At 40.6% G+C, this 27864-nt stretch overlaps 1 protein-coding gene and 1 long non-coding RNA gene across 3 annotated transcripts; one reads left to right on the top strand and one right to left on the bottom strand.

The window, feature by feature from the left end:
* Window positions 1-51: 51 nt before the first annotated feature.
* MYOZ2 (myozenin 2) lies at window positions 52-27787 on the top strand. 2 transcript variants are annotated; one of them, XM_008169631.4, is made up of 6 exons: window positions 52-228; window positions 804-906; window positions 12197-12366; window positions 16202-16331; window positions 18572-18755; window positions 27352-27787. In XM_008169631.4, exons 2-6 carry the CDS (start codon window positions 831-833, stop codon window positions 27581-27583), a joined length of 792 nt encoding a protein of 263 aa, XP_008167853.2. In that variant the 5' UTR covers window positions 52-228; window positions 804-830; the 3' UTR covers window positions 27584-27787. The 2 variants fall into 2 exon arrangements, with proteins under 2 accessions (XP_008167853.2, XP_008167856.2); XM_008169634.4 differs by lacking the exon at window positions 52-228 and having other exon boundaries at window positions 804-929.
* On the bottom strand, window positions 22888-26920 carry LOC135983607 (uncharacterized). The gene is made up of 2 exons (XR_010601314.1): window positions 26783-26920; window positions 22888-22982 (listed from the first exon to the last, which is right to left on the bottom strand). It is a non-coding gene; the product is annotated as an uncharacterized LOC135983607 (long non-coding RNA).
* Window positions 27788-27864: the final 77 nt, after the last annotated feature.

A 27864-nucleotide genomic window follows, 5' to 3' on the forward strand; every position in this document is an offset into this window, starting at 1 on the left:
CTGAAGTGTTTGGTTCTATATATAGCTGGCTGATGTCAGCTGGATGCCAGTCTCTTTGGAGAGGGTCAGCCTCCTGTTTGTCTTTGTACTAGGTACCATGCAGACCCAACCAGAAGGATAGAAACCATCCAGGACCAGGCAGATCATCCCCATTCATAACAAACTCCAGAAACTTCACCAAAAGGGGTTGGGATTGCTTTTTTCTGAACAACAAAGCCTAACAATAGGGTAAGTGTATTGTTTCCTGAAATATTTTGACATTGTTTGTCCTACAATCTGTGGCATAGAAGACATTTAAGTAACATCTTATCTCAGGAATAAAATAAGATGTATATTTTTATCTAGTGGGGAATCCACTTTCTTTGCTTATTTAAAGATGCTTTAGCAAGCTCATCAACCTTTTTGCTGTCACTTTAAGCAGTTTGCCAGAATTTTTCCTATTTTTAAGACTGTAGATCAAGGGTTAACAAAAGACAGCATATGAAATAAATCACAGATTTGCAATTTTTTTTAAACATAGTGTGTGGAAATGAGAAGGCCCAGACCACTGGCACTGATCTTGCTACAGAATGTGTGTAGCCAAAGGACAGTATGTCACTCAGGACTTCTTATCCTTGCATCGGAGAACATGTCTCTGATCAGATGTTTGCAAGGAATGATTGCCAGTGTCTTTGGCATTGTTAAAAAGACAACTTAGAAATAAGTATGCTCACTAATTATTCTGAAGACAATGCTAGAAATAAAAGTCAACTGGATTCTGCACACTGGCTTAACAATGTAAAAATGTGGATTTTTTTTTTCAGTGAGGAAAACTCCACCAGACAATCACAATGTTATCACATTCTGCCATGGTCAAAGAGAGGAAACAACAAGCATCAGCCATTATGAAGGAAATCTACGGCAATGGTATAGAGCTAAAACCGGTTACTGTATGTCCTATGTTCCTTTAGCCCCTTCCTAACATTTCTTTTTAATCTTAGAGTTTAACTCTCTTACAGCTCTGTCTCTGGGTATTCTGCCATAAATAATCCAGTGGGGGTATCATGGTGCCTATAGTAACTAATCCTTTTGTAGTTGTCTCTTTTCATTTGAAAGCTATTTTCAGATGAACAACTGTTGTGAAGGAATGAAGTAATCTAACAGCTGATGTACATTCTGCTTGGATAGCCTTTCAGAATATTATTTGGGGCTAATATCATGACTGGATTCCATTTTACAAGACTATTCATATACGAAACATGATTATCTGTCTATATCTTTTTTCCTGTTTTCCATTTTTTTTTAATATTCATTATAAAAAATATTTGTATCATTATTCTCCTTCTTCCCCTCAAAGCTAGCTATTGGGATTAAGAAACTTATTAGCTCTTGTCATTTCTATCCAATACATAGTCACTGGCTGATCTTTTAAGCAACAATTCAACTTTTCTGTTGCCATTTTGAGGGAAATGGGGACTATGAAAATCTTAGCTTGATTTTCAGAAGTGGGTGCTTAAAATTATCCTCCTAACGTGAGACTTTCAAAAGTGCTTTGTGATTTAGGAGCACATGTCCCATTGACTTTCACTGGGACTGTGCTCCTAACTCAGATGCTTTTGAAAATGCCACCCATAGAACCTTATTTAGGTGCTTAAATAAGTGGCCTAATTTTCAAAAGTGCTGAGCATCTAGCAGTCCCCCTTGAAGTCTGTGGAAGTTGTTTAATACTCAGCAATTTTGAAAATCAGGCCATTGGTTTAGATGCCTAACTATGAATTAACGACCTAACTTTAAATCTACTTATGAAACTCTGGGCTTTATTCTCCTGCTCACATGTATTGTGATAACTTAGATAACTTACTGACAAATAACCCACTTAGATAACTAACTGACAAATTTGATTCCAAGGAAAGTAGGATCAAGCCCTTTGTATATGTACAAAAAAGAATCTGCCCATGTAAGTGCCTGCCCATTCCTTTCACATTTTGTTGTAAATATACTGTTAGATTTTTTAAATGCAGTTTTATTAAACAGTTTAATAACTGAGTGACATTTGCAATATTTTTGTAGATGCCATTTCTGGATCCCATGTCTTTGTATTTAAAGACTATTTAAACCAAGCTGTACTGAAGCCAATTTAGGATTATTTAGATGTTCCAAATATGATATAATTGTCTCTGAAGTATCTTATTATTAGGTATCTCATTTGTTAAAGCTGACTGCAGTGATCAGTTAAATCATCCAATGGATCATTTAGGCATTTGCTGTGGGCCACATCCAGTTTTAATTCAAAATTAGTTAATGGGTCACATTTTTAAATGTAGAGGCTTAAGATCCATGCTCAAAAATGTGTGTGCCTACATTTGCATGTACAGTTCTTGCAATTATGAGTACAGATCATAACTTTATGCATGCAAAGGCATGTGTAAATACCCCCTTTGCAACTGTGGTCAAGGTAACTGCAACACTCAATTTACAACTGCTCACATTTTCACACACACAATTGGACCTCTCTTTTAAAAATTTGACTCTAGATTAGGCATAGGGAACTGGTGTGAGAAACAACTCAGCCTTCACCGGAAACTGGAACTGAATTGATTCCATATCTGGATTAAGACAATGTTGTTGGATCTGGGAAGCAGGACCCATGACAGGAGAAGGCCTGAATGGGGCCGAGGCAGAGTAGCAGGCAGCAGTGCAGCTCAAAACATTGGTGATTACCTGATTGCAAGTGAAAGTGGAACATCAAGGATTTAGGAGTGGGAGAAAAACTGGAGTCTGTCAGTGGGGGGATCTTGGATTGACAATCCATCCTTCTCACTGAAGGTGCAAAGGAAGAATGGGCTAGGAGAAAGATCCTCTTTAGAAGGCCCTGAAGATTTTGGGGGAGTGGGCACAAAATGCTGCTGCATCTGAACCTAGTCAGCATTCATATGATTGAACTGAATCCAGGCTTTTTTTGAGGTTCAAAGAAGTTTAACTTATTTTACTCACTTCTGCATTTCTTGTTTTCAGCTGGGAATGTAAACTGAAAGACTAAAACACTATGAAAAGCTGCTCTCTTGGTGTCTTTGGCTCAGCCCAAACCTGGTCATACTAGAAATCTTGTGAAGTCTTCTGTCAAGAGATTTCCAACCTGATATCCAAACCACTGATGTTCAGACAAGCCTTGGAGAAGCAGTCAAACTATCAGATGTGTTTAACCTCTTGAGACTCACTGATCAATACTTTAAATCAATTAAAACTTCCTACTCCTGGACATTTTCTAGCCATCTGGAGAAATTTGGGTAGGAATGTGGATTTTAAATCCTCAAGTTCAGATCTACAGGTTTGTTCTGACCCTTTAAAAAAGACAAAAAAAGCTTGGATCTGGGATTTTGATTTGGCCTATCCTTTGTTCCCTAATTGCTGGCCTGCAAACTTAACCTGAGTATGTGTGAAACTGATTTTTCCTTCCTAAGTGGAACACTTTGCATTTGTCTTTGGTAAACAGCATGAAGTTTAACAAAGACAAATGCAAAGTGCTCCACTTAGGAAGGAAAAATCAGTTTCACACATACAGAATGGGAAGAGACTGTCTAGGAAGGAGTACGGCAGAAAGGGATCTAGGGGTTATAGTGGACCACAAGCTAAATATGAGTCAACAGTGTGATGCTGTTGCAAAAAAAGCAAACATGATTCTGGGATGTATTAACAGGCGTGTTGTGAGCAAGACACGAGAAGTCATTCTTCCGCTCTACTCTGCTCTGGTTAGGCCTCAGCTGGAGTATTGTGTCCAGTTCTGGGCACCGCATTTTAAAAAAGATGTGGAGAAATTGGAAAGGGTCCAGAGAAGAGCAACAAGAATGATTAAAGGTCTTGAGAACATGACCTATGAAGGAAGGCTGAAAGAATTGGGTTTGTTTAGTTTGGAAAAGAGAAGACTGAGAGGGGACATGATAGCAGTTTTCAGGTATTTAAAAGGGTGTCATAAGGAGGAGGGAGAAAACTTGTTCACCTTAGCCTCTAAGGATAGAACCAGAAGCAATGGGTTTAAACTGCAGCAAGGGAGGTCTAGGTTGGACATTAGGAAAAAGTTCCTAACTGTCAGGGTGGTTAAACACTGGAATAAATTGCCTAGGTAGGTTGTGGAATCTCCATCTCTGGAGATATTTAAGAATAGGTTAGATAAATGTCTATCAGGGATGGTCTAGACGGTATTTGGTCCTGCCATGCGGTCAGGGGACTGGACTCGATGACCTCTTGAGGTCCCTTCCAGTCCTAGAATCTATGAATCTATGAATCTTAAAATTGAGCTTTTTTCTTTTTGTTTTTTGCATCATTACCAGTAATAATGATTCTGCGATTGGAATTTAGCTAACAATTCAATTATATTGCTTGAGCCACACAAAAGAATCCCACTCATTCTCCCAAAGCTGCATTGGCTCTGTATTGTTAACAGGAGTAAAAAACAGTAAAAATTTATTTTACTGAGTAAAGTAAATACTTATGGCTTGAAGCAGGTCTATTGCATAAAGAGGACTCATTTTTATTCAATCACTTTTCAATATCACTTTAAGATAAGTATAGAGACTCAAACTTTCTGTAAACAGATTCAAACCAGGAAATTTATAATTGCTGATTCAATACAAAGCCTGTTAGATCTACATCACTGCTTCAAATCTGGGCCTGGTTGGCAGAGACTGAAAGTTGTTACTATCCACCAGTTCTTTAGTGGTTTGTGTGAAATCAGTTTGGGTTGTTATTCCCGTCCCTAGTGGGCAAGGTCCACATCAGAAAAAACACTACAAAAGTAGGAACTAATAGGCATGTTTTTGTTTTCTCAAGAGAGAGTCCAGGTATTAAATGGGTGAATGTAACAATCTCTCACCTTTTCTGGCCTCCACAGTTAGGAGTGGAGGTGGATTGGTAGAATGGTGGAGGAAGACTTGGACTATTCCTGCTTGGGACAAACCTGTTTTGTAGAGGGCTTTACTTTCTGGGACTGGCAAGCTTCACCTTTCACAAATGCTGATTTCACTGTAATAGGTTTAAATGAAAGTAGAAAATAAGTTCAAAATGTTTTTTAAGATAGGCTGAAGTCTAATTTACTTTTAAACTATGAGAAAATCCTTGGCTCATTCATTTTTTTAAAAGTACATGTATTTTTTTGTGAAGGAAGCCCTTGATATCTGTTAACCTTTAAATCTAGTTTCCAGTTCTATATAACATCATTATTGCATGCTTTGACAGCTACATATTTAACTACCTTTTGTGGAGGTTTATAGATTCTTATTTCTGATTATGTGACAAACATATATTATCTAATATTCATGATTAAAATGTATAATCTACAAGAAAATATTTAGAAGATTTTAAACTGGAGGATTAAAAGAGATTAGGGGTGTGGATGAGGGAGGCAATATATACATCATATTTAAACTGAAAGCTGTTACGATTTTAAGGGGCAGGGAGGACTTGGCAGAAACAGAGAAAGAACTGAGGTTAAAAAGTTAAGATCAGGATTAAAGCATGGAGCTGCAGATTTAAGTATCAATTTATGAATGTTTAACTTTTGCATTTGGAGATGATCTTTTTTATCTTCCTCTAAATACCACTTTCTCTTGCTTCCCATCACCCTCATTGCACTGACACCATAGCAACCCCTATGCACATCATTAAAACAGGCAGCCGATTAGATTTTAATTTTCAGAAGACTAGAGTAAAATCTCACGTTTACATTTTTGGGAAGCTGCCTAGATACACAACAAAACACACAATTGGTTACAAAGTATTTGGATCCTAGCTGAATTAACATAAATGAGAGCTCCGCACACAGATCGAGGACAGTATGTGTCTGAGAGAACAGCGGGGCCCAAAATATTTAACATTCAGTATGGAGCAGATGATTGACAGAGGTTCAGGTGTGGCTGAACTGAATTCTCTCCACCCTATTCCCACAAACTTTCAATGTGGGCCAAGTTCTAGGCAGTGGAGCAAAACATATGTGAAAGGAGCTTTGCTTTACATGAAAATATTGTTGGACTAAGAGGTGAAATTGTCAGCTCCAACCAGCCAGGATACCTGCTGAGATATGCCCCAGATTCAAACACCTCTGACTTTTGGATGTGGGGGAGTTCAAAATGAAGTTCTGAATCAAAATTTTGTGGCTTTAGCCCATACCTAGTGCATACTATATCATGATGCCTATAAATCACCACTATCTGGCATTGTTTAGGCAGTGGGCAAGCTGAGACATCACCTTTCATGCTGAACTCTCTTAGTTTTATTGTTCTCTCTTAAATAACAGGAGGCTATCAGGGTTCTTGCTCATGTTATTTTTAATGCAGAAGTGCATTCTCCTGTTCCTGGCATTATCCATAGCTGTCTTGCTACTGCTCCAGTTGAAGTCAACTGCAAAAATTTGGATGACATCAGTAGGAGCAGAACTGATGCAAGTCCAGTGACTGCATCCCAGATGCAAGTCCAGTGACTGCAAACTTCTCTCTGTGTGAATTAAAGGGAAATTCAAAATTGCAGCAGCCTGGGATAAGTATTTAATGTGCCTGTGTCATTTAGAAGAGATTTATATTTGCCAGAATATCAAGAATTCATGTTGTTTAGGTTCTCTAAGCTTCCAGTAGATATTACACAATGTATTAAAAATGAGAAACTATAGAAACTCTGAAAATAAATATTAACATCTCCATTATTTTTTTTTCAGTTCTTATTTAATACCAGATGTTACTGTAGCTACCAACTGCTCCCTTATTGTAATCTGTAATGCAAAGTTAAGTTTTGCTCTTCGGTGTGGATACCCTGGAAGAAATTAAATAGTTTCCAACATGTAATTTGATTTCAGTTCATTTTACTATATTGCATACATTTACACACTAACTGAAGCCTGAAAATTCTGTAGTGCATAAAAATATTTAAAGAATTAGGGCTTATATCAAACACATACCAAAATGTCACCTTGAATAAGCAGAGCAAAGATTCATATTGGAGCCTCAGTTTTGCATAGCATGATGTTACTTCATATCTTGTCCTGAAGCTTATAAACACCCACAGAGACTAATGCCTTGTCGACAATGGGAAGTTTCTGTGCAGTAAAGCAGCTTTCTGCAGTGTAGCTCCCAAGGTGTACACACTGCCAAGCCACTTAGTGCGCAGAAACTGTGCAGTGGCAGCGCTGTAAAAAAACCACCCTGCCAAGAGGCATAGAGCTTTCTGCGCCGGGGCTAGAGTGCTCAGTGCCAGTGTAGACACCCTGGTCAATTACAGCGCTGCAATTGGCCTCTAGGAGGTGTCCCACAATGCCTGTTCTCGCCTCTCTGGTCATCGATTTGAACTCTACTGCCTTACCCTCGGGCGGGGCCAGTTCCAGCATTTTTGCCGCCCCAAGCGGCGAAGAAAAAAAAAAGAAAGAAAAACCCAATTGAGCTGCCGCTGAAGTGTCGCCAAAGAGGAAGGGAGGGAGTGAAGGACCCGCCGCCAAATTGCCGCCAAAGACTGAAGCGCAGGGATTGAGCTGCCACTGAAGTGCTGCCAAAGACTGAAGCAGAGTGATAGAGTTGCCGCCAAAGTGCCGCCAAAGAGGAAGCAAGGGACTGAAGGACCCGCCGCCGAATTGCCACCGGAGACCGAACGTGCTGCCCCAATAACGGCCGGAGTGCCGCCCCTTTCTATTGGCTGCCCCAGGCACCTGCTTCCTTCGCTGGTGCCTGGAGCCGGCCCTGCCCTCAGGTGACCAACCGTGAGCCCCACCCCTTAAATTCCTTGGGAATTTTGAAAGTCCCCTTCCTGTTTGCTCGATGATGCATGCAGTGGTCTCAGCACATCTTTCCAGGTGACCATGCCTGCTCCACACACCAGGCGATCCCCCGCTTGGAGCAATGCCGAGCTGCTAGACTTCATCAGCATTTGGGGAGAGGAGGCTGTCCAGTCCCAGCTGCGCTCCAGTTGTAGGAATTATACCTATGGACAGATTTCACAATGAATGACAGAAAGGGGCCATGAGTGGGACACACTGCAGTGCAAGGTCAAAGTGAAGGAGCTGCGGAACTCCTACCACAAGGCACGGGAAGCAAACCACTGCTCCAGTACTGCGCCCACGAGCTGCCAGTTCTACAAAGAGCTGGATGCGATACTCGGTGGTGACCCCACCCCCACTGCGAAGGCCACTGTGGATATTTTGGTGGCTCACATGCCAGTCGAGAGTGGACCGAGCCAGGAGGAGGGAATCTTGGACGAGGATGTAGAGAGGGAGAGAGACCCAGAGGCAGAGGATGACTTGGAGGTCAGAGATGCATGCAGCCAGGAGCTCTTCTCTACCCCAGAGGAGGCTAGCCAGTCACAGGGGGCAGAGCTTGGCGAAGCGCAAACAGGAGAGGAGGCCCATGATAAGTGGATTTGATTTTGGGAATTGCTGAAGTGAGTTTTTTGGGTTAGGAGGGTTGCAGAAAGCAGGCTTGTGTCTGTATGATGCGCATACCACCACATGCCTAGTCTGAGCGGCGGAACAGGCTGCTGATTGACTCCCTCACTTCATGGGAATCTGCCTCAGAGATCTCCAGGAAACTCTCATAGAGATACTGGGCAATCCACTGCTGCAGGTTCTTTGGCAGAGCTGCTTTGTTTCTTGCCCCATCAACGGTAACTTTCCCATGCCACTCTGCCATCATGGGGAGGAGGAGGGGGACCATTGCTGCACACAGGCAAGCCACATAAGGGCCAGGGTGGAAGTCGCAGTCTTGGAGAAGACTCTCCCTTGATTCCCTGCTCATCCTCAGCAATGAGATATCTTCCATTATGATCACATCCTATGGAAAATGTGGGGACAGGAATGATTATCAGGCCCCTCCTACAGTGCTGGCTCTCTCCAAGAGCCATGTGCTCAGTGTACAGTATGGTCCTGGAACACTGATTTCTCCTGCCCCTGCGGTTACTCACCATTTTGGGGGTCCTGTGGCTCATGTGTGCTTGCCTGGGGTCAGCCAGTTATTGACAGGTATGCGAATAGTGGCTGTGTTTTAAATCACTGAATCAGTGGTCTGTGTGTTGCAAACAATACTGCTTCTGTCAAACGTTGCATTTTGGTTTCACAGACCTGACCTTGGGAGCCCAGCCTCCCTCTTTGTTATCACTGGTTGAAAGGCTGCGCAGAATTAGAAAGAAGAACTAAAGAGGACTTTCTGTCATGATGCACTCCGCGGCTGAAAAACAAGAACTAAAGGAATGGCGGGACAGCGAGAAGAGGGACCAAAGTGAGACTGCGGTGTGCCAGAACGAAGCCATGGAATGGCTCTTAAACGTTATGGAGTGCCAAGCAGACACACTCCAGATGCTACTAGGACTGCAAACCAAGCAGCTCCACACCCGCCCTCCCCGGCAGCCGCTGTTGCAAAACTCTTTGACACCGCCAACACATACTTATCAACCTCCTGGCTCCAGTCTGTACCTGGTGCATTCCACTCCTGCCCTGTCACACAGTCCAGCCCTGCGGACTCCAAGTACCCACTGCACTCAACACCTGTCCCTCTGCAGTTTAGCCCTGCTGAAGAACAGTACCTGCTGCACTGTACTCCAAAGGACAAGGTTGGATATGATACCTGGACATACACAAATCTTTAACCATCCCGGGACCCCAGCTCCTCCTGGGACCTTCCCTTCCCCCAGCCCCCACAGTGCTGATGTGTTTATTTGTTTGTCTCTCTCCTCCAGTTGTTGTTTTTTTATAAAATAATTGTTTTGGTTTGAAAGCAATCATTATTCCATTAACTGAAAGCAAACAGAGTCCTGCAAAGCAACAGGCAATTTGCTTAAACCTTCACAGTGCGTTGTCTGCACCAATCACAATTACCTCCTAGCATTACAAGCACTGCACTCCCGAGCATAGCAACAAATATTAGTGGCTTTCAGATGCCTCAAGGTATCCCTGATCCTTATGGCCCCGCACTGCGCCCATCTAATAGCCCTGGTCTCTGGTTGTTCAAATTCAGCCTCCAGGCGCTGAGCCTCAGCAGTCCAGCCCTGAGTGAAGCTTTCACCCTTCTCTTCACAAATATTATGGTGTGTACAGGATGTCTTTCGGAGCAGGATGCGATTAATGGCCCTGCACACTTCCATCAACACGAGTCCAGCGGTCGACTTTCCTACTCCAAACTGGTTAGCGACCGATTGGTAGCAGTCTGGAGTAGCCAGCTTCCACAGTGTACTTGCCACGCACTTCTCCAGTGACCGGGCAGTTCTCATTCTCATGTCCTTGCGCCAGAGGGCTGGGGCGAACTCATCACACAGTCCCATGAATGTGGCTTTTCTCATCCGAAAGTTCTGCAGCCACTGCTTGTCATCCCAGACATGCATGATGATGTGACCACCACTCAGTGCTTGTTTTCTGAGCCCAGAAACAGCGTTCTACTGTGGTCAGCACCTCTGTGAATGCCACAAGCAATCTCATGTCATAGCTACTATGCGTGGTGAGATCAATGTCAAACTGCTCTTGCCTTTGTACTTTAAGGAATAACTCCACTGCCACTCATGATGTGTTAGTGAGAGCGAGCAGCATATTGGTCAACAGTGCGGGATCCATTCCTGCAGACCGAAGAGGCAGAGCGCGCAGTACACAAACCATTGAAAGATGGTGCCAAATGCGGACAGAAGCACAGGGATTGCTGGGATGCAAAGCAATGCATCACGGGGCATTGGGACAGGACCCAGGATGCCCCACGACCCCCTCCGCCTTCCCGCAACTCTTAGCAGCAGAAGAGGAAGAGATGCTCTCTGGGATAGCAGCCCAGAGTGCACCGCTCCGAATACTGATGCAAGTGCCGCAAATGTGAACACGCTATTGTGCAGGCAGCAGAGAGTATGAACACACAACAGCGGTTTCCCTTCAGCACTCTCTGAGCAGCGATGTAACTGCCAGCAATGTAACTCTGCCAGTGTAGACATACCCTAGTTCAATTATTAAAATGATGAGCTTGGGTAATTGTAAATGACAAAGTAGGAGAAGATGCTTAACAATATTATTTTTACTGGATGATATAATTACAGCCACATGTGACAAAGGCTACTTTCCAAACTCTGGCAGAAAGAAGTTAATAACAAAATAGTTTGCTAAGCATTGACATTATCATGGTGTAAAGAGTAAGCAAGGGCTTTAAAACTGAGGACACCAGATGACAGAGTTCTTCAAATCAGTGTCAGCATACTCAGTGCCATTAGTATCCCAACTTCCAGGACTTCTCCATAAGACTGACAATGAAGTTTATGCCATACAGGCTTACTCTTCCCCCTCCACCACCACCCATGCATGCATATTCATTATCAAAGTGCCCCAGGGTTACAATGTAAAGCCAAGGAAATGATCTTTTTCCCAAGCAGGGACCTAAGTAACACTGACAGCAGTAATTAGATTTCCAGCATTTGTTAATCTTTTGAAAAGAGATGCTTGTAAATTTCCTATTAATGAGAATTGTTAAACAATTGCAGCATGGAAAAAATAGATAATCATTCTGCAGGAATCTTGTAAAAGTTGTTATAAGCATATTTTAATTCATTGTTATGTCTTTCATTTTCATAAACTGGACTTTTATTCTGAAATTCTCTAAATAAAACTATTAAGTAGTGGCTCCCAGCTAATACAAACCTCTGTTACAGTAGGTAGCTAGCCTTAAATTTCTAAAAAATCTGAATGTGAGTGAATCATTGAGACAAAAACTATTGCAAGCAATCAGAAATAGGAAGATATGTGTAAAATAGGCTGAGGAGTTCTTTCTCTTTCCAGTCCAGGATATATATTGATTTATGAAGGGTCCAGGACTGAGGTCAAAGGGAGTTTTGGCACTGACTTCAGTGAAAGTAGGATTTTACTGATCACTAAGAAATTATATTGTAAGATACCAAGGGCCTGATTTTCAGAAGAGCTGAGCACCTACAATTCTAACTGAAATCAACAGGCGCTGTGGGTGCTCAGCACCTTTGTAAATCAGGCTCTCAGTGCAGTGGTTTAGACGCTCATTCCAGGCTACGGTATACTTCATAACTCCCTGAAAAAATTAGTGATTTCACTAATACAGCATGAAGCATGAGGATGTTACTGGGGAACTGGGTTGCATTTCTTGTTGGACCACAGATATAGGGAATATAATAATAAGCATTATTTAGCAAAAAGCAGCATTTAAGGAAAGCAGAGAAGAATATTCCATAAGGCGTATGCTTGTCTGTCGTGTTACAGAGTCAGATGGCCTAGACCTTGGAAAGAAAATCAGCATCCCCAGAGACATCATGGTGGAGGAACTATCAGTACTCAGCAACAGAGGTGCAAGGCTATTCAAGATGCGTCAAAGGAGATCTGACAAGTACACCTATGAAAACTATCATTATTTAGCAAATAAGCAAAGGAATGTGAGTATTTTGTATTACAAGTTTCTAAATACAGTACAATGAGACCGGTGTGGGGTTAACTATGATTTGCATGGTACTGATTGCAAGAATTATCCATAGCTTTAGGAAAAGATTTGAATTGAACCATGACCTGGAACAAGGCCAGTGTGAAACATAAAGTGAGCTGTATCATTTTGAGGTCTTCTAGACAAATCAAAAAAGGCTCAGATCTGGGTGCTGCTTTTAGGTCCCACAGAATGGGACAACAAGGTTCCAGGGCCTCAGGTTGAAAGTATTCACATCCAAATATGACTCAGGTCAGTAGTGACCAAAAGTCATTACCATGTGGCAGCTGATTGGTGATTTAGGATGATGTAAGGATTACTTTGTTAATAACAGCTAAGGGCTTTGAAGATGCAAAGTTTTATATAAACAGCAAGTATTAATATTATTATTGTTATTATTACTATTAAAATAGGTTGGTGATCTTATTCCAGTTCCTAGTCAGTAACATCACCTGTGCAATTGGCACTAATAGTCTTCCTTGCTGGCACTCTTAGGAAAGGAGTAAGGAATTAAATGGGCCATGGGGACAAAACTGCCCCTTGAGCTGGCCCTTAAGGAATAGGGTTGAGACACATTTGTGGGATAGTAGGAATTGCTGACAGGGAATCAGATGCTTCTATATTCTAATACTAGTTTTGACACTCATTCCTTCTGGGGCCTGGGGTAATACACCTAACCTCTCCGCCTCGTTTTCTACATTTATAGAAATAGTGATAATTACATTTACAGATTCACCTAGTTCTCAGGTGTGTTGTGAAGTTTAATTAGTTAGGGCTCTCTCCTGCAAGGTTCTGAGCATTTCAGTCCCAGTCTAGCAAAACAATTAAACACAGGCTTAACTGTAAGTGAGTGAGTAACCCCACTGACTTCAATGCTGGTTCAGGCCCTTAATGCACTACAGTCTGCATTTCAATTCCATGCATACTTCCCCACTGATTTCAGTTATGAAAGCATGTGACTGAGGAGCACAATTTGTCCCAGCATCTTTAAACTGCTTCAAAGATGAAGAGAGCTGTATAGGTATATATATTATTAATTAACCTAGAAAACAATTATTGCTAGATAGCAATTCCCATCCCCCAACAGTTTTTAAAACCTTCAAAGATGTTTCAAATGGTGGTGCTAATGCTTTTGGGTCCAGTCCAACTGCTAGTGAATCAAAACTTCCATTGACTTCAATGGGAGTTGGGTCAGATTCTTCATTTGGGGCAAGAAAAAAAATATATATATATATAAAGTATTGATGTGAGGTAGTATAACATTTTTATTGGCATGAGTATGGGATGAGCAGCACATTACTCAGGACTGGCAAAACACCAGGTGTTAAGGAAAACTATATATTGCATCATAGCATTGGGTATTTTGCTCTGAAAAAGCTATTTTAGCAACTCTTTTACAATTGTAAACATGTAGGGAGGGTTGGGTACTATACTGAAGCCAGGTTGGCTAAGTTACTATGAACTGGTCTCAGAAAAAAAATGCAATAAAATAACAGTATCATCTGCTGGATTCCTGGAAGCTTTTGATCCAGTTCATGAGGAGGAGCTTTGGGTAGCAGACCAGTAGTAGAGCCTTCCCTATTCCCCACTGCCCATACTAAGCAGAATGCTGAGGGAGTCCATGGCAATCAGATAGTATAAGATTATATTCATAAACAGGGGTTGAAATCCTCAATATCACACCTGAACTCTCCAATATCTTGCCTTGTTACCTATTCAAGGAAGAAATCTTAGCTCTGTGATCTGTTATCGTTCAGAAGCCCCTGCCTTTTCAGCTCAATAAATGGACTTTGCTCATAGATGAGACTCTGTCCCAATATCCTGTCATAGATAAAAAGATAGATTTTATATTCATTTTTTGTGATGAGTAGAAGGAAAACAGCTGGTGACTGGAGCTTCCAGATTTTCATTCACTCAGTCGAAATTAAAATGAGGACTAGGGCCAAGTTTTGATGTTGAGAAGTGCTGATTTTCAAAGATACTGAGTGCTCAGCACCCCTGAAAATCAGGCCATTTATTTGGGTCCTAAATGTAGATATAGGGTGGGATTTTCAAGGGCACTCAGCATTGGCCTAGATGCTCCCACTAACGTCAATAGGAGCAAAGTTATCTGAACGGTTAGCTGAGCACTTTTAGAAATCCCACCCTAAAGTGTCCACCTTTAGGCACCCAAGTTTGAACATTTTGACCTTATGGTTTAATATTTATTTAAGCTGAAAAATCTGAGGGCTAGAGTAAGTTAGGATGGCTCCATTGAAATGAATGATTTATACTACCTGAGCATGTGGGCCTGAGATTTTGAAAGCTGGTGGGCCAGATTCACCAATACAATCTGGCTGATTTGCACTGCCCTGGTAATGCAAAGCAGCCATAAAACTGATTGAATTGGCCAATTCCTGAGGAAATATGCTGATGACACTCCCCCCTTCCTCCCCCGCAGCTGCATGTTAACTCCTTATGCAATAGATAATAGAAGCCATGCAGCCAAAGTTAAGTCTGATACTAGCACTATAACTCACATGGGATTTCTGCAGTCAGTTCCTTGTTCAGTTCCCTCTTTGGTATTCTCCACAATGTAAGCTGAGCCATTCATATTCACACAGACCCTAGGGAAGGGAGAGAATGATGCCTTTTTAGTTTCTACTGACCTCCCTTAAGTGCCTGTTTGGTCAGCACTTGTGTGGCCTTGATCTACTCTGTGCCTTACACTGGAATGGATGATTTTGCCTGATATGATTAAAATGATCTTTCCAATATACTTTAGGAGCATTCTAAAATGTACTGACCTGATCAAAAATATTTCCTTTGTTTCAAGTTTAAAAAAAAGTATTTGTTTGTTTTTTCTATCTTAAGGAAATCCTACTCCAACACACTCTATATTTAAGTCCCTTTTAGACTGTCTCTTATTGCTAAAATAAGTTACTGACTGTTTTTTTTACAAGCCTCTGATTCTGTATTTAAAGAAACAATGATTAAGGCTTTGGATGTTTCCTTAGAACCAATGACCTGATGGGAGGTGGGGATAACTCCAGCCTATTAAAAATCTCCAAGAAGTCGCCTGCACTAAGATTGTTGTGACTACTGTAAAACAAGAAAAAACAATCCCACAAAGGTGTATAGACTTTTTGTGTGGCTGATGCATTTTCAATTGGTATACAAAAAGCATTTACAGAGAATCAATGGCTTTTACATTAACCCGCCAGATGGCTTGAATCCTAGAATAGGAAGGATCTAGGATCAGTCTAGGGCAGTATTTCTCATCCAGTGGGGTCGTGAACTGTGGGGCAGGGGAGGTGTCATGAAAGACAATTGTGGGGTGGGAGTCCTAAGGCATTGACATTTTTATTGCAATCTAAACCAAAGAAAATCTTCTTCCCCCACTCCCCATACACACTTACCCTTCAAGGTCTAGTATTCTCTATCAGCCTCTTGAAACACAGACACACCTAAATTATATAGGCTTATCATTGTTATCATTAATACATTTTTTGCTCTTACTTTTATAGTACATGTGGGGGGTTTCACAAACATTTTTGTCTTTGAACAAGGGGTCACCAGCATGAAAATACTGAGATACACTGATCTAGTAGATCGGGTCTTGGACTAGGTGATGGGTTCAGTTCTCAGCTCAACACAGACTTCCTGTGTGACCTTGGGCAAGTCGCTTACTATATCCCCTACTCAGTTTTCCATCTGTAATATGAGGATACTACTTCCCTACTTCAGAGAATCATATAACATCTCTTGATATGCATGTGCTATCAATGGTATTTGTTTCTATTCTAATGCAGCGTAGTGAACCTATGCAGAGTGTTAAAATGGAAACTAGCAGTGCCGAAGTTGGCCATCAGCACGCACCAATGACACCTCCTAATACACCTGACCCACGGAGCCCACCAAATCCTGAAAACATTGCACCAGGTAAAGTACAGACTATTGTAATTTGTGCACGTACTGAGTACTCAGCTATTTCACAGCACAGAAAACAGCAGAGCATTTTTTTACATGATCATTAATGGGATATTTATTAGGGATCAGCAAATTGATTCAAATGAGGTTAGAAGTACTGTAAAGAATGTATATGAATCTTCATTTGAAATGCAAATCAGAGTAGTTAACTTGCTTCAGTGTGGTTTATAAAAATCTTCACATACCTCTATTGTCTAGTTTCACACCAAAGTGGAAATACATAGATACATTGAGAGAGGCTATTCTCATGATATCTGTGAGCTAATTAATGCCATGAAACACTAGAAATCCCAGGAGACATTTAGGCCAAAGTATATTAGATAAGTTTGAATAAACATCTGGGGCCAGATCATCAGATCCTAAATCTGCATAACCCCATTGATCTGATCCTATCAATCTTAATTGTCTATCTGCACTAAAATTTTCAGCCATCTGAGCTTCAGCATCACTAATTTTATTACAGCTTCTAAATGTGAATCTGAAGTCACTGCAGATTCTGATTGAGCCCTTTATGTGGGAATAGCTGAGAGGAGAATTTGTCTCTCTGGATGCAGTGATATTTTTCTATTTTAAAGACCTTGCTTGCAAGGATCCTGTTTTCTTTATTTAAAGCCCTGAGCTACATGGAAGCCTAAAGACTAGAGCTGGCCAAATTATTTGTGACAAATAATTTGTTCAGTGAATATAGCTCTTTTTCCTGGTTCTGAATTATCCATAAGCAGGCAGAGGTTTTTACAAAGTCATTCTTTGTTCAGCATTGTTCAGTGCATGCATGTTTTGTGTAGACTTTTTCCAGCCAGTATCAACTGGATCAATGCCACTCTATCAGTGATTGCTAAAAGTACTAAGAGTTTTAGTACACTGTGTATCCATAAGCCCAATACAATGTGAATGGGTGCAATCTCTATTTCCAAAGTTGAGGTGTGATCTTTGAGCTCATTGTCTGCAGAAAATATTTGTCTGAACTCTGATTTTTTTCTGATTTGGAAACAAAACAGTGTTTTTTATGCTGAAATGAAGCAATAGAGTTAATTTAGAGAATTAGAAACCTATCAAGGTAAAAAGTTAGGAATAATTGTCCCTCTTCTTCCAACAAATAATTTTGGCTCAGATCTTAGGACAACCCCTTGCTGTTTTTAATACTCTCAACTATGGTATATAGTAAGGGCTTGATTCTGCCACCCTTACGCCTGTTGTGTAGCACCTAATTATGGAAGTAATCCCACTAAAGTCAATGGAACTACTTATGTAGTAAGGTACTGATCGAAAGGAGTAAGGATGAAGGAATCTATCCCTCATTGGTGAGGTTGAGAATGGGTCTGATTCTTCACTTGCTTGCATGGTGCAAGACAATGGAGAACCAGGGATACTGGATGGTTTTTCAAAAGTGCCTAAGGGATTAGGAGCATAGGCAGGGCTGGTTCCAGGCACCAGCGAAAGAAGCAGGTGCCTGGGGCGGCTAATAGAAAGGGGCAGCAGTCCGTCCGTTGTTGGGGCGGCACATCCGGGTCTGCAGTGGCAATTCGGCGGCGGGTCCTTCAGTGCCTCGCTTCCTCTTCAGCGGCAGCTCAATTGCTCCACTCAATCGGGCTTTTCTTTTTCTTTTCTTTTTTTCTTCGCAGCTGGGGGCGGCAAAAAAGCTGGAGCCAGCCCTGAGCACAGGTCCCACTGAAAGGCAATTGGACTGGCATAGGCAATGCTCCTAACTCTTTTTAGTGCTTTTTAAAAGCCTACCCAAAGACTAGTCTACAGGCAGAATTGAATTATTTTAACTAAAGGTTTGATTTTAAACTCATTTAGGTAAGCCAGTGCAAGAGGCTATGTGGACACTGGTACTTTGGTTTAAACCAGCTTAAATCAACAAGAAACAGGTTTAAGATAAACCAAAATAAACCACCCTTAAACCTAAATAAGAGCATCTATAAAGCCTTTTGCACTGGTTTAACTAAAGTGGTACAAATCCCCTATGTTTGCTTCCTACTTCTATGTAGTCTTGGACAAGTAATTTAACCCTCTCTTTTATTCAGCTTACCCTTCTATAAAATGGATATATAATAATTCTTATCTACTACATAGGACTGAAGTGAGCATTAATTCATATGTGTAATTGCCCCTTTAGATACCTGGGTGAAAAGTGCTATAAAATGCAATGCATGATTATAATTATTTATCCTTGATTTATTTCCATGAAGGATATTCTGGACCACTGAAGGAAATTCCTCCTGAGAGGTTCAACACTACTTCTGTGCCAAAATATTATCAGTCCCCCTGGCTAGAAGCCATCAGCAATGACCCAGAGCTGTTGGAGGCTTTATACCCTAGACTGTTTAAGCCTGAAGCAAAGCCAGAGCTGCCTGACTACAGGAGCTTTAACAGGTAATTTAGGAAGGAAGATGAATTTTACCGGACGGTAGAAATACATATGTGAAGTGGAATTTTTTTTTAACCAAACTATATGGGAAAAAACTGGTTCATACATGCACACACACATGCGCACACGCACACACAAAGACTTTAAAGGGGAAAGCACAATTAGTCTAAATCTAAATAATGGATTCTAAAATAAGCTCTAGCATAAACAACACAAGAGGAAGGTCATAGTAAAAGACTAAGAAATAATTAAATAAAGAAGAAAAAGTAAGAGAAGAACACAATATCCAATGAAATGAGGAATTTGATGCATTTCTAGCAAAGGTGCTAGAACTAGGGATGCTGGGGGTGTTACCGCACCCCCTGGCTTGAAGTGATTTCCGTCATATACAGGGTTTACAGTTTGGTTCAATGGCTTTCAACACCCCTACTATACAAATTGTTCCAGTGCGCCTGACTTGATGGAATAAATAGGACACAGCAAGGGCATGATCCAAAGCGTATTAGATCTTTCCAATGACTTCAATGGGCACTGGATCAGTCCCCAAGTGAGCACTATGCAAAGGAGAGTTCTGGTTAGAGTTTGGTTCATAAGCACTATAATAGGAACCATCAATTTTTGTTTCTTTTTGTTACAATCCACAATCAACAGATTTGTGTTTTAGGGTCTGATCCAGCAAAGACCTGAGTGCCCTCAACTCTCACCTGCTGCCCTTAAAAGCCTGGAGAAGCTGAGAGCATTCAGCCCTCACTGGAGCTGGTCCATCACCTGAAGCAACAGACCCTCCATTATGTTTAATGGGCCATTGCAATCTCTGGTAACATCTTAAACTAAGAGATTTCAGTTCTAAATCTGCAAAAATTTTAAGGCCCGGCTTGACAAAGCCCTGGCTGGGATGATTTAGCTGGGAATTGGTCCTGCTTTGAGCAGGGGGTTGGACTAGATGACCTCTTGAGGTCCCTTCCAACTCTGATATTCTATGATTCTATGATTCTATGAAAATAGGGTCACAAAAATAAAAACTAGGCACCAAAAACAAGGTACTGAGTGTGGAGCCAGCGGGGAGCTGAATGAGAAGTTATTTACACGGTAGTTGGCGTACTGTGGTTTTCATTGGAACCTCTTGTTATGTTGACATTGGTTGGAACTTGGAACTATTTTTGGGAGCTTTAAAAAACATCTAGACTGTGCCTCCCACTTTTATTCATATTGTGCACAATATCTTCTTTTATTAAAGTCACAGACTTTTTCTTTAAATGGCTCCTGTTTAGCTCCCGCTGACTAAGCCAAACCAAAAAACTGGCCAAAAAAATAAAAACAAACAAACAAACAAACCCAGCTGTGTGGCAATCTACTTCCATAGAAAATGGGAAATAGTGGGAATGTAAATCTGTAGGAAATTGTCAAGACCAACATCTACATTCAGGAGCATGGAGGTACGCAGGTGGACCTAAATTATGGGGGTGAGGAGGGGAAATACAGCTATCACATCATGGCATTGCATAGTCTCCCCTAAATCTGCTTCACAACAATTATGTGCATCACCAGATGAACAAGTAGTTGTAGCTATTGACCTGGAGGAAGAGCTGGGAAACAATGTGCCATATTCCCCTGAGAAAATGACATGAAAGATACTGACTGGAGAGCTTATGTGACCACAACAGCTATCATGGGAACAATAGCAGCACAGTTTAGCTACTATGGTTACTAGCACTACAGAAAACCTGATAGACACTTACAGATAGCAATTGAGTCAGACACATGCTGCCATTGCTGGTAAAGGGAAGAACCAGGGGCTGCACTGCAGCAGAATTGCTATAAACATAGGATCTGAGGTCTGGCTGATATTCAGATTTTCAGCCTCCTCAGGGAGATTAGGTTTTGTCCACTGCCCATTTCTCATCGCTACCAGTCTTGTTTTTCCATGAGGATGACGTGGTGTAACTGCATCTTTTGGGAGTACATATTCCTCTTTTGTGCATTTGTACATGGGAAGGGTCAATATCATCCCTACTAACTGTTATAACAAATTGAAACCTGCTACTGAAATTAATGTTTTGGTCTTATTTTGGTCCAGAAAGTTTTAAAAATGGAACTGGTAAATTCAAAATACAAGGCAGAATGATGTAATCCTTCATATTTTAAATAAAAACATACCCTGCCCCATCTGGAAAAAAGCACCAAACTATGCCAGGCCTAAATTGGCTGTTTGATGTGTACAATACCTTTATATTTATGACCTCTAGTCACTATTAATGCAGAAAGTGTCTAGCTAATTGGTTTCTTTCATTCCAATCCTGGAAACATGCAATTGATAAAATACTGAACAGATGAGTTGTGATGTCATAATGACATCACTGTGTTAGCTAGTATCAGTCAGGATTTTCAGTCCCACTGTGTCACTCCAGGAAGAATCACTTTCAGGATTTGGTAATTCCAAGTACAGTGCAACGCACAGGTACATTCACCATTAATCAGCAGAAGGAGAGAAGAAGTGGGATTGATGGCATGCTTGGCATGGAACTCCAAAGATAGTGTTCAGATTGTTCTTAGTACATTCAGCTATATTTGTTAAAATGACATTCTTTGATTTTAGAGACCAAATTTAGGATCCTTTCAGATCTGCTTGCTCAAGCACCACTACTAATGAAATCAATGGGACTTCACTAGGAGTTTTTCCTGACTAAGAAATGAGTTAGGTTTGTTGAATAAGACTCAGACAAGGATGACTTTAAATCAGGACTATTTTAGAGGTGTATGGAAGCTAGAAAAAGCTTCAGAACTTTTTTTGTGCGGAAATGTATCATTTACCCTTTCCAGCAATACAGGGCTGAATCTTGACCACATGTCAATGGGAGTTTAACAATCGATTCTAATGGGAGCAGGATCAGATCTCAGGAATTAATACAGCTAATGGTCTGACTTGGGGTTGGGTTTACACAACAGGAGCCTGGCAGCACTTGTAAGTCCACCAAGGAGGAGGCTGTGGCAGCAAAAAGCAACTGAAGTCGCGTCCCTGCTAAGGGCTTATAGATAACCAATGCAGTCTAAAATATATGTGGTATGGAGTAGAGCGCATGGTCAGGGTGACCAGAATACACAGGCTCAGAGAATACCTTGCGCAGACTCTGCTGGTAAGGAACCTGTGGAGCTCCTGGTGAAAATTAGAGGTGCCCTACTCTAATGGAAACTCTATAGGAAATGGCAAAACCAATTGCTTTCCTTTAGAGATGAGTCTCCCGGGGGACACAAGGAGAATTAACTGGCACAAAGGTAAGAATGTCAGCCTGGAAGAATCTATCCAAGAATCGGTATGGAAAAGCCAGTGTGAATTACTTTTGCTAATTAGTTTATAATAGGAAATTAACTTAACCCCTTCTTTCCACTCTCTTTCCAGTGGGGAAAAATGTCAAAAATAGAATTATAGGTGACAAATAAAGCACTGCAGCATGCCTGCATCTGACAACAAGCAGGTTTGACTGGTTCTTCCTCTCCAACTAGATCAGTCCTTGCTCAGGCCTCTCCCTTCCCAATCTATTGCTTCCAAAACACTAAGGAATCCAGTCCATCTGGCTAGTGCTTTGCTTGATTGATTTACAAACGCTGGATCTGATCCTGCAAAATGCTAAGTGTCTCCTGCTAAGTGTCGAGTGCCCTCAACTTGCAGGAGGCAGGCACTGTCTTAGCACAGTCTAGCAGGCAGTCCGTCTCCTAAAGAGCTTGTCTAAATAGACAAGAAAGACATAGGACAGGGGAAAGTGTATAACACACAAGCAGACAGCAGCGAACATACTGTTAGTGCGAAGATTTTTTTATTTTTTATGACTGGGTTTAGTTAGGAGGGAAATGGTTAAACTAAAAGTAAAGTAAAAGGAGGGGGGACACTGAAGGGAATGAGGTGAGGGGGAGGGGCACAGGGACTGGAAGAAGAAGTTAAGAGAGAATGAAGCTGAGGTGAAGAGATTGTGAGGGAGGGGAAGGAGAGGGTTGGAACAAACAGCCAATTGGCACATGCAATAAAAAGTCCAGTGGAAATTGTAGAAAAGTCTCTAGAATGTCCAAAGGTTCCTGCTTTGGCTGCTTCTTCAGATGGTCCTACCCAGTGGTGTCTCTGCATGGTTCCAATCCTCTCTGCAGCCCCAAGGCATCCTGGTGAGTGAGGGGACATCACCTGAGTCCTACTTTCTCCAGAGTGTGTGGGTGTGTCAAGGGCAGGTCTCCACTGCACAGCTCTAAGCAGAACGTTTAGGAAATGTTATTCACATTTTTAAAGAACTCTGGGCAAATGCAGATTTTTTTTATTATTATTTTATTATATGACTATAGCAGCTAAACCAGGATAGTTAACTTTCTCTCTCAATCTGTTAACCTTCAAAAATTTCAAATAAAAATTCTCTCCTTTATAGGGACAATTTAATAATGATTTTAAAAATGAGGAAAAAAATAATGTGCACATATAGAGCAGGGGCTAAAAAATACATGTATGTGCCATGATATTTTTAAATCATGCATCAGCATTTTAGGAATATGCAAAGTGAATATTAAACCACTCCCTAGACTTCCTGCTGCCATTGCCTGAGACCAGCATTTTTTCTCCTATATTGTGCAATGACTATTCGGAATTTTTTAGGCACTGGTTTTGGGTTACAGACAATGAATCAGAACTCAGACTATTTGCTTAATTTCCAAACAGTGCAGGGTACTTGTCGTCATACAAGTTATTGCTCACAGGAAAATGTACTGATGTCATGAAGGACAAATTAACATTTATTAGCTGATTACTGCACTCTCTTTCATGCAGATCATCATGTATTTCTGCATAGCACACAGGTATGTGTAAATAAATAATCCAGGGAGGCCAGCTTTAGTATAGCAGTTATTCATTGTTTGTAAGTTCAAAAGATATTTAGTGAATTTTCATAAAACACACAAATTTGAATGTGTTATCTATACCTATGTGCTCTACGTAGAGACAGAATTATAAACGGAAGCAATTATTTCATAATATAAAATATAATAATAATAATAATATCGAAGCACAAACACAAAATTAACATTGATTATCCTTTTGTTAACTTACAAATCCATAAACATTAAAGATTACATGAACACTACCCGGCGAATATATATCTTAATTAGAGCAGCAATTAAAATGATCGTTATTTTCCAATAACATGTAGGTCACTGCACTCACTCTGTGCTGATTATAAAGTAATTATTTTTAATCAGTAAGGTACAGTATAGAATTTGTCATGTGTAACCTGGAAGAAAATTTCCAAGCTTGCTTAGATAGTCACTGTGTGTGAAGAGTGGCTGCTGCTACAAAATCTGGTCCTTTATGTATCAAAAGATGTAGTTTTGGAGCCTGATCCAAAAACCATCCTCCATTCCCATGGAGTCTGGGTGATCAGAACCTTTCACAAGGCATTTACCACCTTGCCAGGATCAATTTTTGGAACCAGAGCTGGCTCTTCTTGGGATGATGTGAAAATGAGATAGATTCAGAAAAGGCTAAAATAGGGAAAGAACAAGTTAAAAATTACTTGGACAAATCAGAGGTGTTCAATTCACCAGTGCCTGATGAAATGCATCCTAGAATACTCAAGGAGCTGACTGAGGAGATATCTGAGCCATTAGCGATTATCTTTCAAAAGTCATGGAAGACAGGAGAGATTCCAGAAGACTGGAAAAGGGCAAATATAGTGCCAATCTATAAAAAGGGAAATAAGGACAACCCAGGGAATTACAGACCAGTCAGCTTAACTTCTGTCCCCGGAAAGATAATGGAGCAAATAATTAAGCAATTTGCAAACATCTAGAAGATAATAAGGTGATAAGTGACAGTCAGCATGGATTTGTCAGAAACAACTTATGTCAAATCAACCTGATAGCTTTCTTTGACAGGGTAACAAGCCTTGTGGATGGGGAAAAGCGGTAGACGTGGTATATCTTGACTTTAGTAAAGCTTTTGATACTGTCTCACTTGACTCTCTCATAAACAAACTAGGGAAACGCAACCTCGATGGAGCTACTATAAGGTGGGTGCAAAACTGGTTGGAAAACTCTTCCCAGAGACTAGTTATCAGTGGTTCACAGTCATGCTGGAAGGGCATAACGAGTGGGGTCCCACAGGGATCAGTTCTGGGTTCGGTTCTGTTCAATATCTTCATCAATGATTTAGATAATGGCACACTAAGTACACTTATAAAGTTTGCGGATGATACCAAGCTGGGAGGGGTTGTAAGTGCTTTGGAAGATAGGATTAAAATTCAAAATGAACTGGACAAACTGGAGAAATGGTCTGAAGTAAATAGAATGAAATTCAATAAGGACAAATGCAAAGTACTCCATTTAGGAAGAAACAACCAGTTGCACATGTATAAAATGGGAAATAATGCCTAGGAAGGAGTACTGTGGAAAGGGAATCAGGGGGTCATAGTGGACCACAAGCTAAATATGAGTCAACGGTGTAAAGCTGTTGCAAAAAAAGTGAACATTCTTCTGGGATGTATTAGCAGGAGTGTTGTAAGCAAGACACAAGAAGTAATTCTTCCACTCTACTCCGTGCTGATTAGGCCTCAACAGGAATATTGTGTCCAGTTCTGGGTGCCATATTTCAGGAAGGATGTGGACAAATTGGAAGAAGTCCAGAGAAGAGCAACAAAAATGATTAAAGGTCTAGAAAACATGACCTACGAGGCAAGATTGAAAAAATTGGGTTTGTTAGTCTGGAAAAGAGAAGACTGGGGGGACATGATAACAGTTTTCAAGTATGTAAAAGGTTGTTACAAGGAGGAAGAAGAAAAATTGTTCTTCTTAAACTCTGAGGATAGGACAAGAACCAATGGGCTTAAATTGTTTAGGTTGGACATTAGAAAAAACTTCCTAACTGTCAGGGTGGTTAAACACTGGAATAAATTGCCTAGGGAGGTTGTGGAATCTCCATCATTGGAGATTTTTAAGAGCAGGTTAGACAAACATGCCAGGAATGGTCTAGATAATATTTAGTCCTGCCTTGAGTACAGGAGTGTGGACTAGATGACCTCTTGAGGTCCCTTCCAGTTCTATGATTCTATAATTCTATGTACCTAACTGCAAAATTTCAGTGAGCAATCTCTATGCACCACATAGAGTAGTCTAGTCGATAGTAGATACTTCCCTTTGATTTTTTTTGTTGAATCTTGTGGTTTGCTTATCTGGTAGTATTGTTTTACCATGTATAACTTGCTAACATTCCAGTAAAATCTTCAATTGTTCTCTTTTGGTTTCTGCTGGTGTTCAATTATTTGTTTTGGTCTGCACTGGAGGACCAGTAGCCCCAGGAACTCTAGACCAATGGATCCATCACTCTGTATCAAACCCAGAAAACCAAGTGGGCCAACTGAAAGCTCTCAGTTTTCAGCTGGAATTCACTTGGGTGTGCCACTACTTATGTGGTTTTGTGGCAACCAAGAATCAAGGTCCAGTTAACAAATCTTAATTGCTTCTTTACTGGCCATAATCTAGATATATTCCAGAAAAACTATTTGATTGACTAACAGGTATGGCCACATTTGGTACAATTTATTTCTGTTTGGTTAGGTTTGTTTATACATGGGCGTTCTGGAACAGCTAAGGGAAAACTCTCAGCCCAGAAGTCTGCAAGTACAAAAGAATCACAAATTGTATGTGGAAATACTGTTGTTTTAAAATATTTGCAAATTCATTTAACTGTGTATGCTTGCTAAGTGTTTCTTATCTTTCCATTTGTCAAGCTAATCACCTCAGGACCATTTACCTTTAAATAACATTAAAAATACTGGCAGCAGATAATGGGCTAGATTCGGCCTGGGTTTCTGCAAACCTCTACCAAAAGAAACCCAGGCAGGGCTCTTGAGGCACAAAGTCTTCTTCAGAGAGTAGGTTTCAATTACAACATTGTTTTTCACCAATTTAACTAAGCCTGTTTCTAAACCAATTTAGTTAAATCAATACAACACTTGTGAGTAGATAGGGTCGTACATTGTTAATCCACTGACTTCAACTTCATTACCTTTGATTTATAGTGGTGTGAGATCAGAATCAGGCCCTTCCTGCTTTAATTCACCTTCTTGAGGTCTGTAATGCACATAAGACAGTAGAACCTGGTCCTTAATATGTCTAGAAGACAATATGTTCTGACTCTCAAAATAGGAGGGGAAGAGGCTGGAGCATATAGCAGATGTATCATTCGCAAAATACCTTCAGTGACTAAATCATCAATCATCAGGCACTCACTTTAAGTGCTTATTGTTCAATCATTTTCCCATCCAAATATTGAGTAACTATGACTATGAGAGAGGCTGAGAATAAACATGTATGTAAAGAAAAATTGTAAAGGAACAAAAGAGGGGCATTGAAGAGAATTTGCCAGAAAAATAATCAACATATGGCTTTTCCAAAAGTTTTCCAAGAGATCTCAGAAAGCTAGGAATCATATTACTGTACTGAAAAAATGTCATAACAAATCAAACCAAATCAAAACAAAAAACAGATTATTCTTTTTCAGCTCTTGGGGCAAAAGAAAAATGGGTATTGTTAAAATCACATTTCACTTTTATTTCCCCCCCACCATCTTTACAGAGTTGCCACTCCATTTGGTGGTTTTGAGAGAGCATCAAAGCTGGTTAAATTCAAGGTACCAGATTTTAATCTACTGCTGCTAAATGATCCCAGGTTCATGATCCTCGCTAATCCTCTTTCTACCAGGAGGTCCTTCAACAGGACTCCTAAGGGATGGACGTCAGAGAATATTCCCATAGTGTTCATCCAGCCTTCGGATTCCAACACTGTTCCAGAAACGGATGACCTGTGAAAAGGAAGCTGTTGTTTTATATTTGATACAAAATGCTGAAAGCTGACCATAAAAATCAGTGTGTTATTATTTTGACTTTTAATAGATGCTCCTTGCAACAACCTCCATTGGTAGCTGGAGTCTAATAACTTCTGATACAGTATCCCTTTTCATGAGTTTAATTTCATCTAGAAATCTAATATAAATAAAATAATTTGGCAACTATTCATTGACACATTTTTGACTTTTGTCTGTCTATACCTTTTATTTTTTTCACTTTTATTCTTTAATGAAAACTTAAT

Source organism: Chrysemys picta, chromosome 5, assembly GCF_011386835.1.
Source record: "Chrysemys picta bellii isolate R12L10 chromosome 5, ASM1138683v2, whole genome shotgun sequence".
NCBI classification, from domain to species: Eukaryota; Metazoa; Chordata; order Testudines; family Emydidae; genus Chrysemys; species Chrysemys picta.

Bases quoted from the DNA above. Each gene is read 5' to 3' on its own strand.
- MYOZ2 (XM_008169631.4), top strand. From the start codon at position 831: ATGTTATCACATTCTGCCATGGTCAAAGAGAGGAAACAACAAGCATCA. The intron at 907-12,196 runs GTATAGAGCTAA...GTCGTGTTACAG, and splicing joins GAAGGAAATCTACGGCAATG to AGTCAGATGGCCTAGACCTT. The intron at 16,332-18,571 runs GTAAAGTACAGA...ATTTCCATGAAG, and splicing joins TCCTGAAAACATTGCACCAG to GATATTCTGGACCACTGAAG.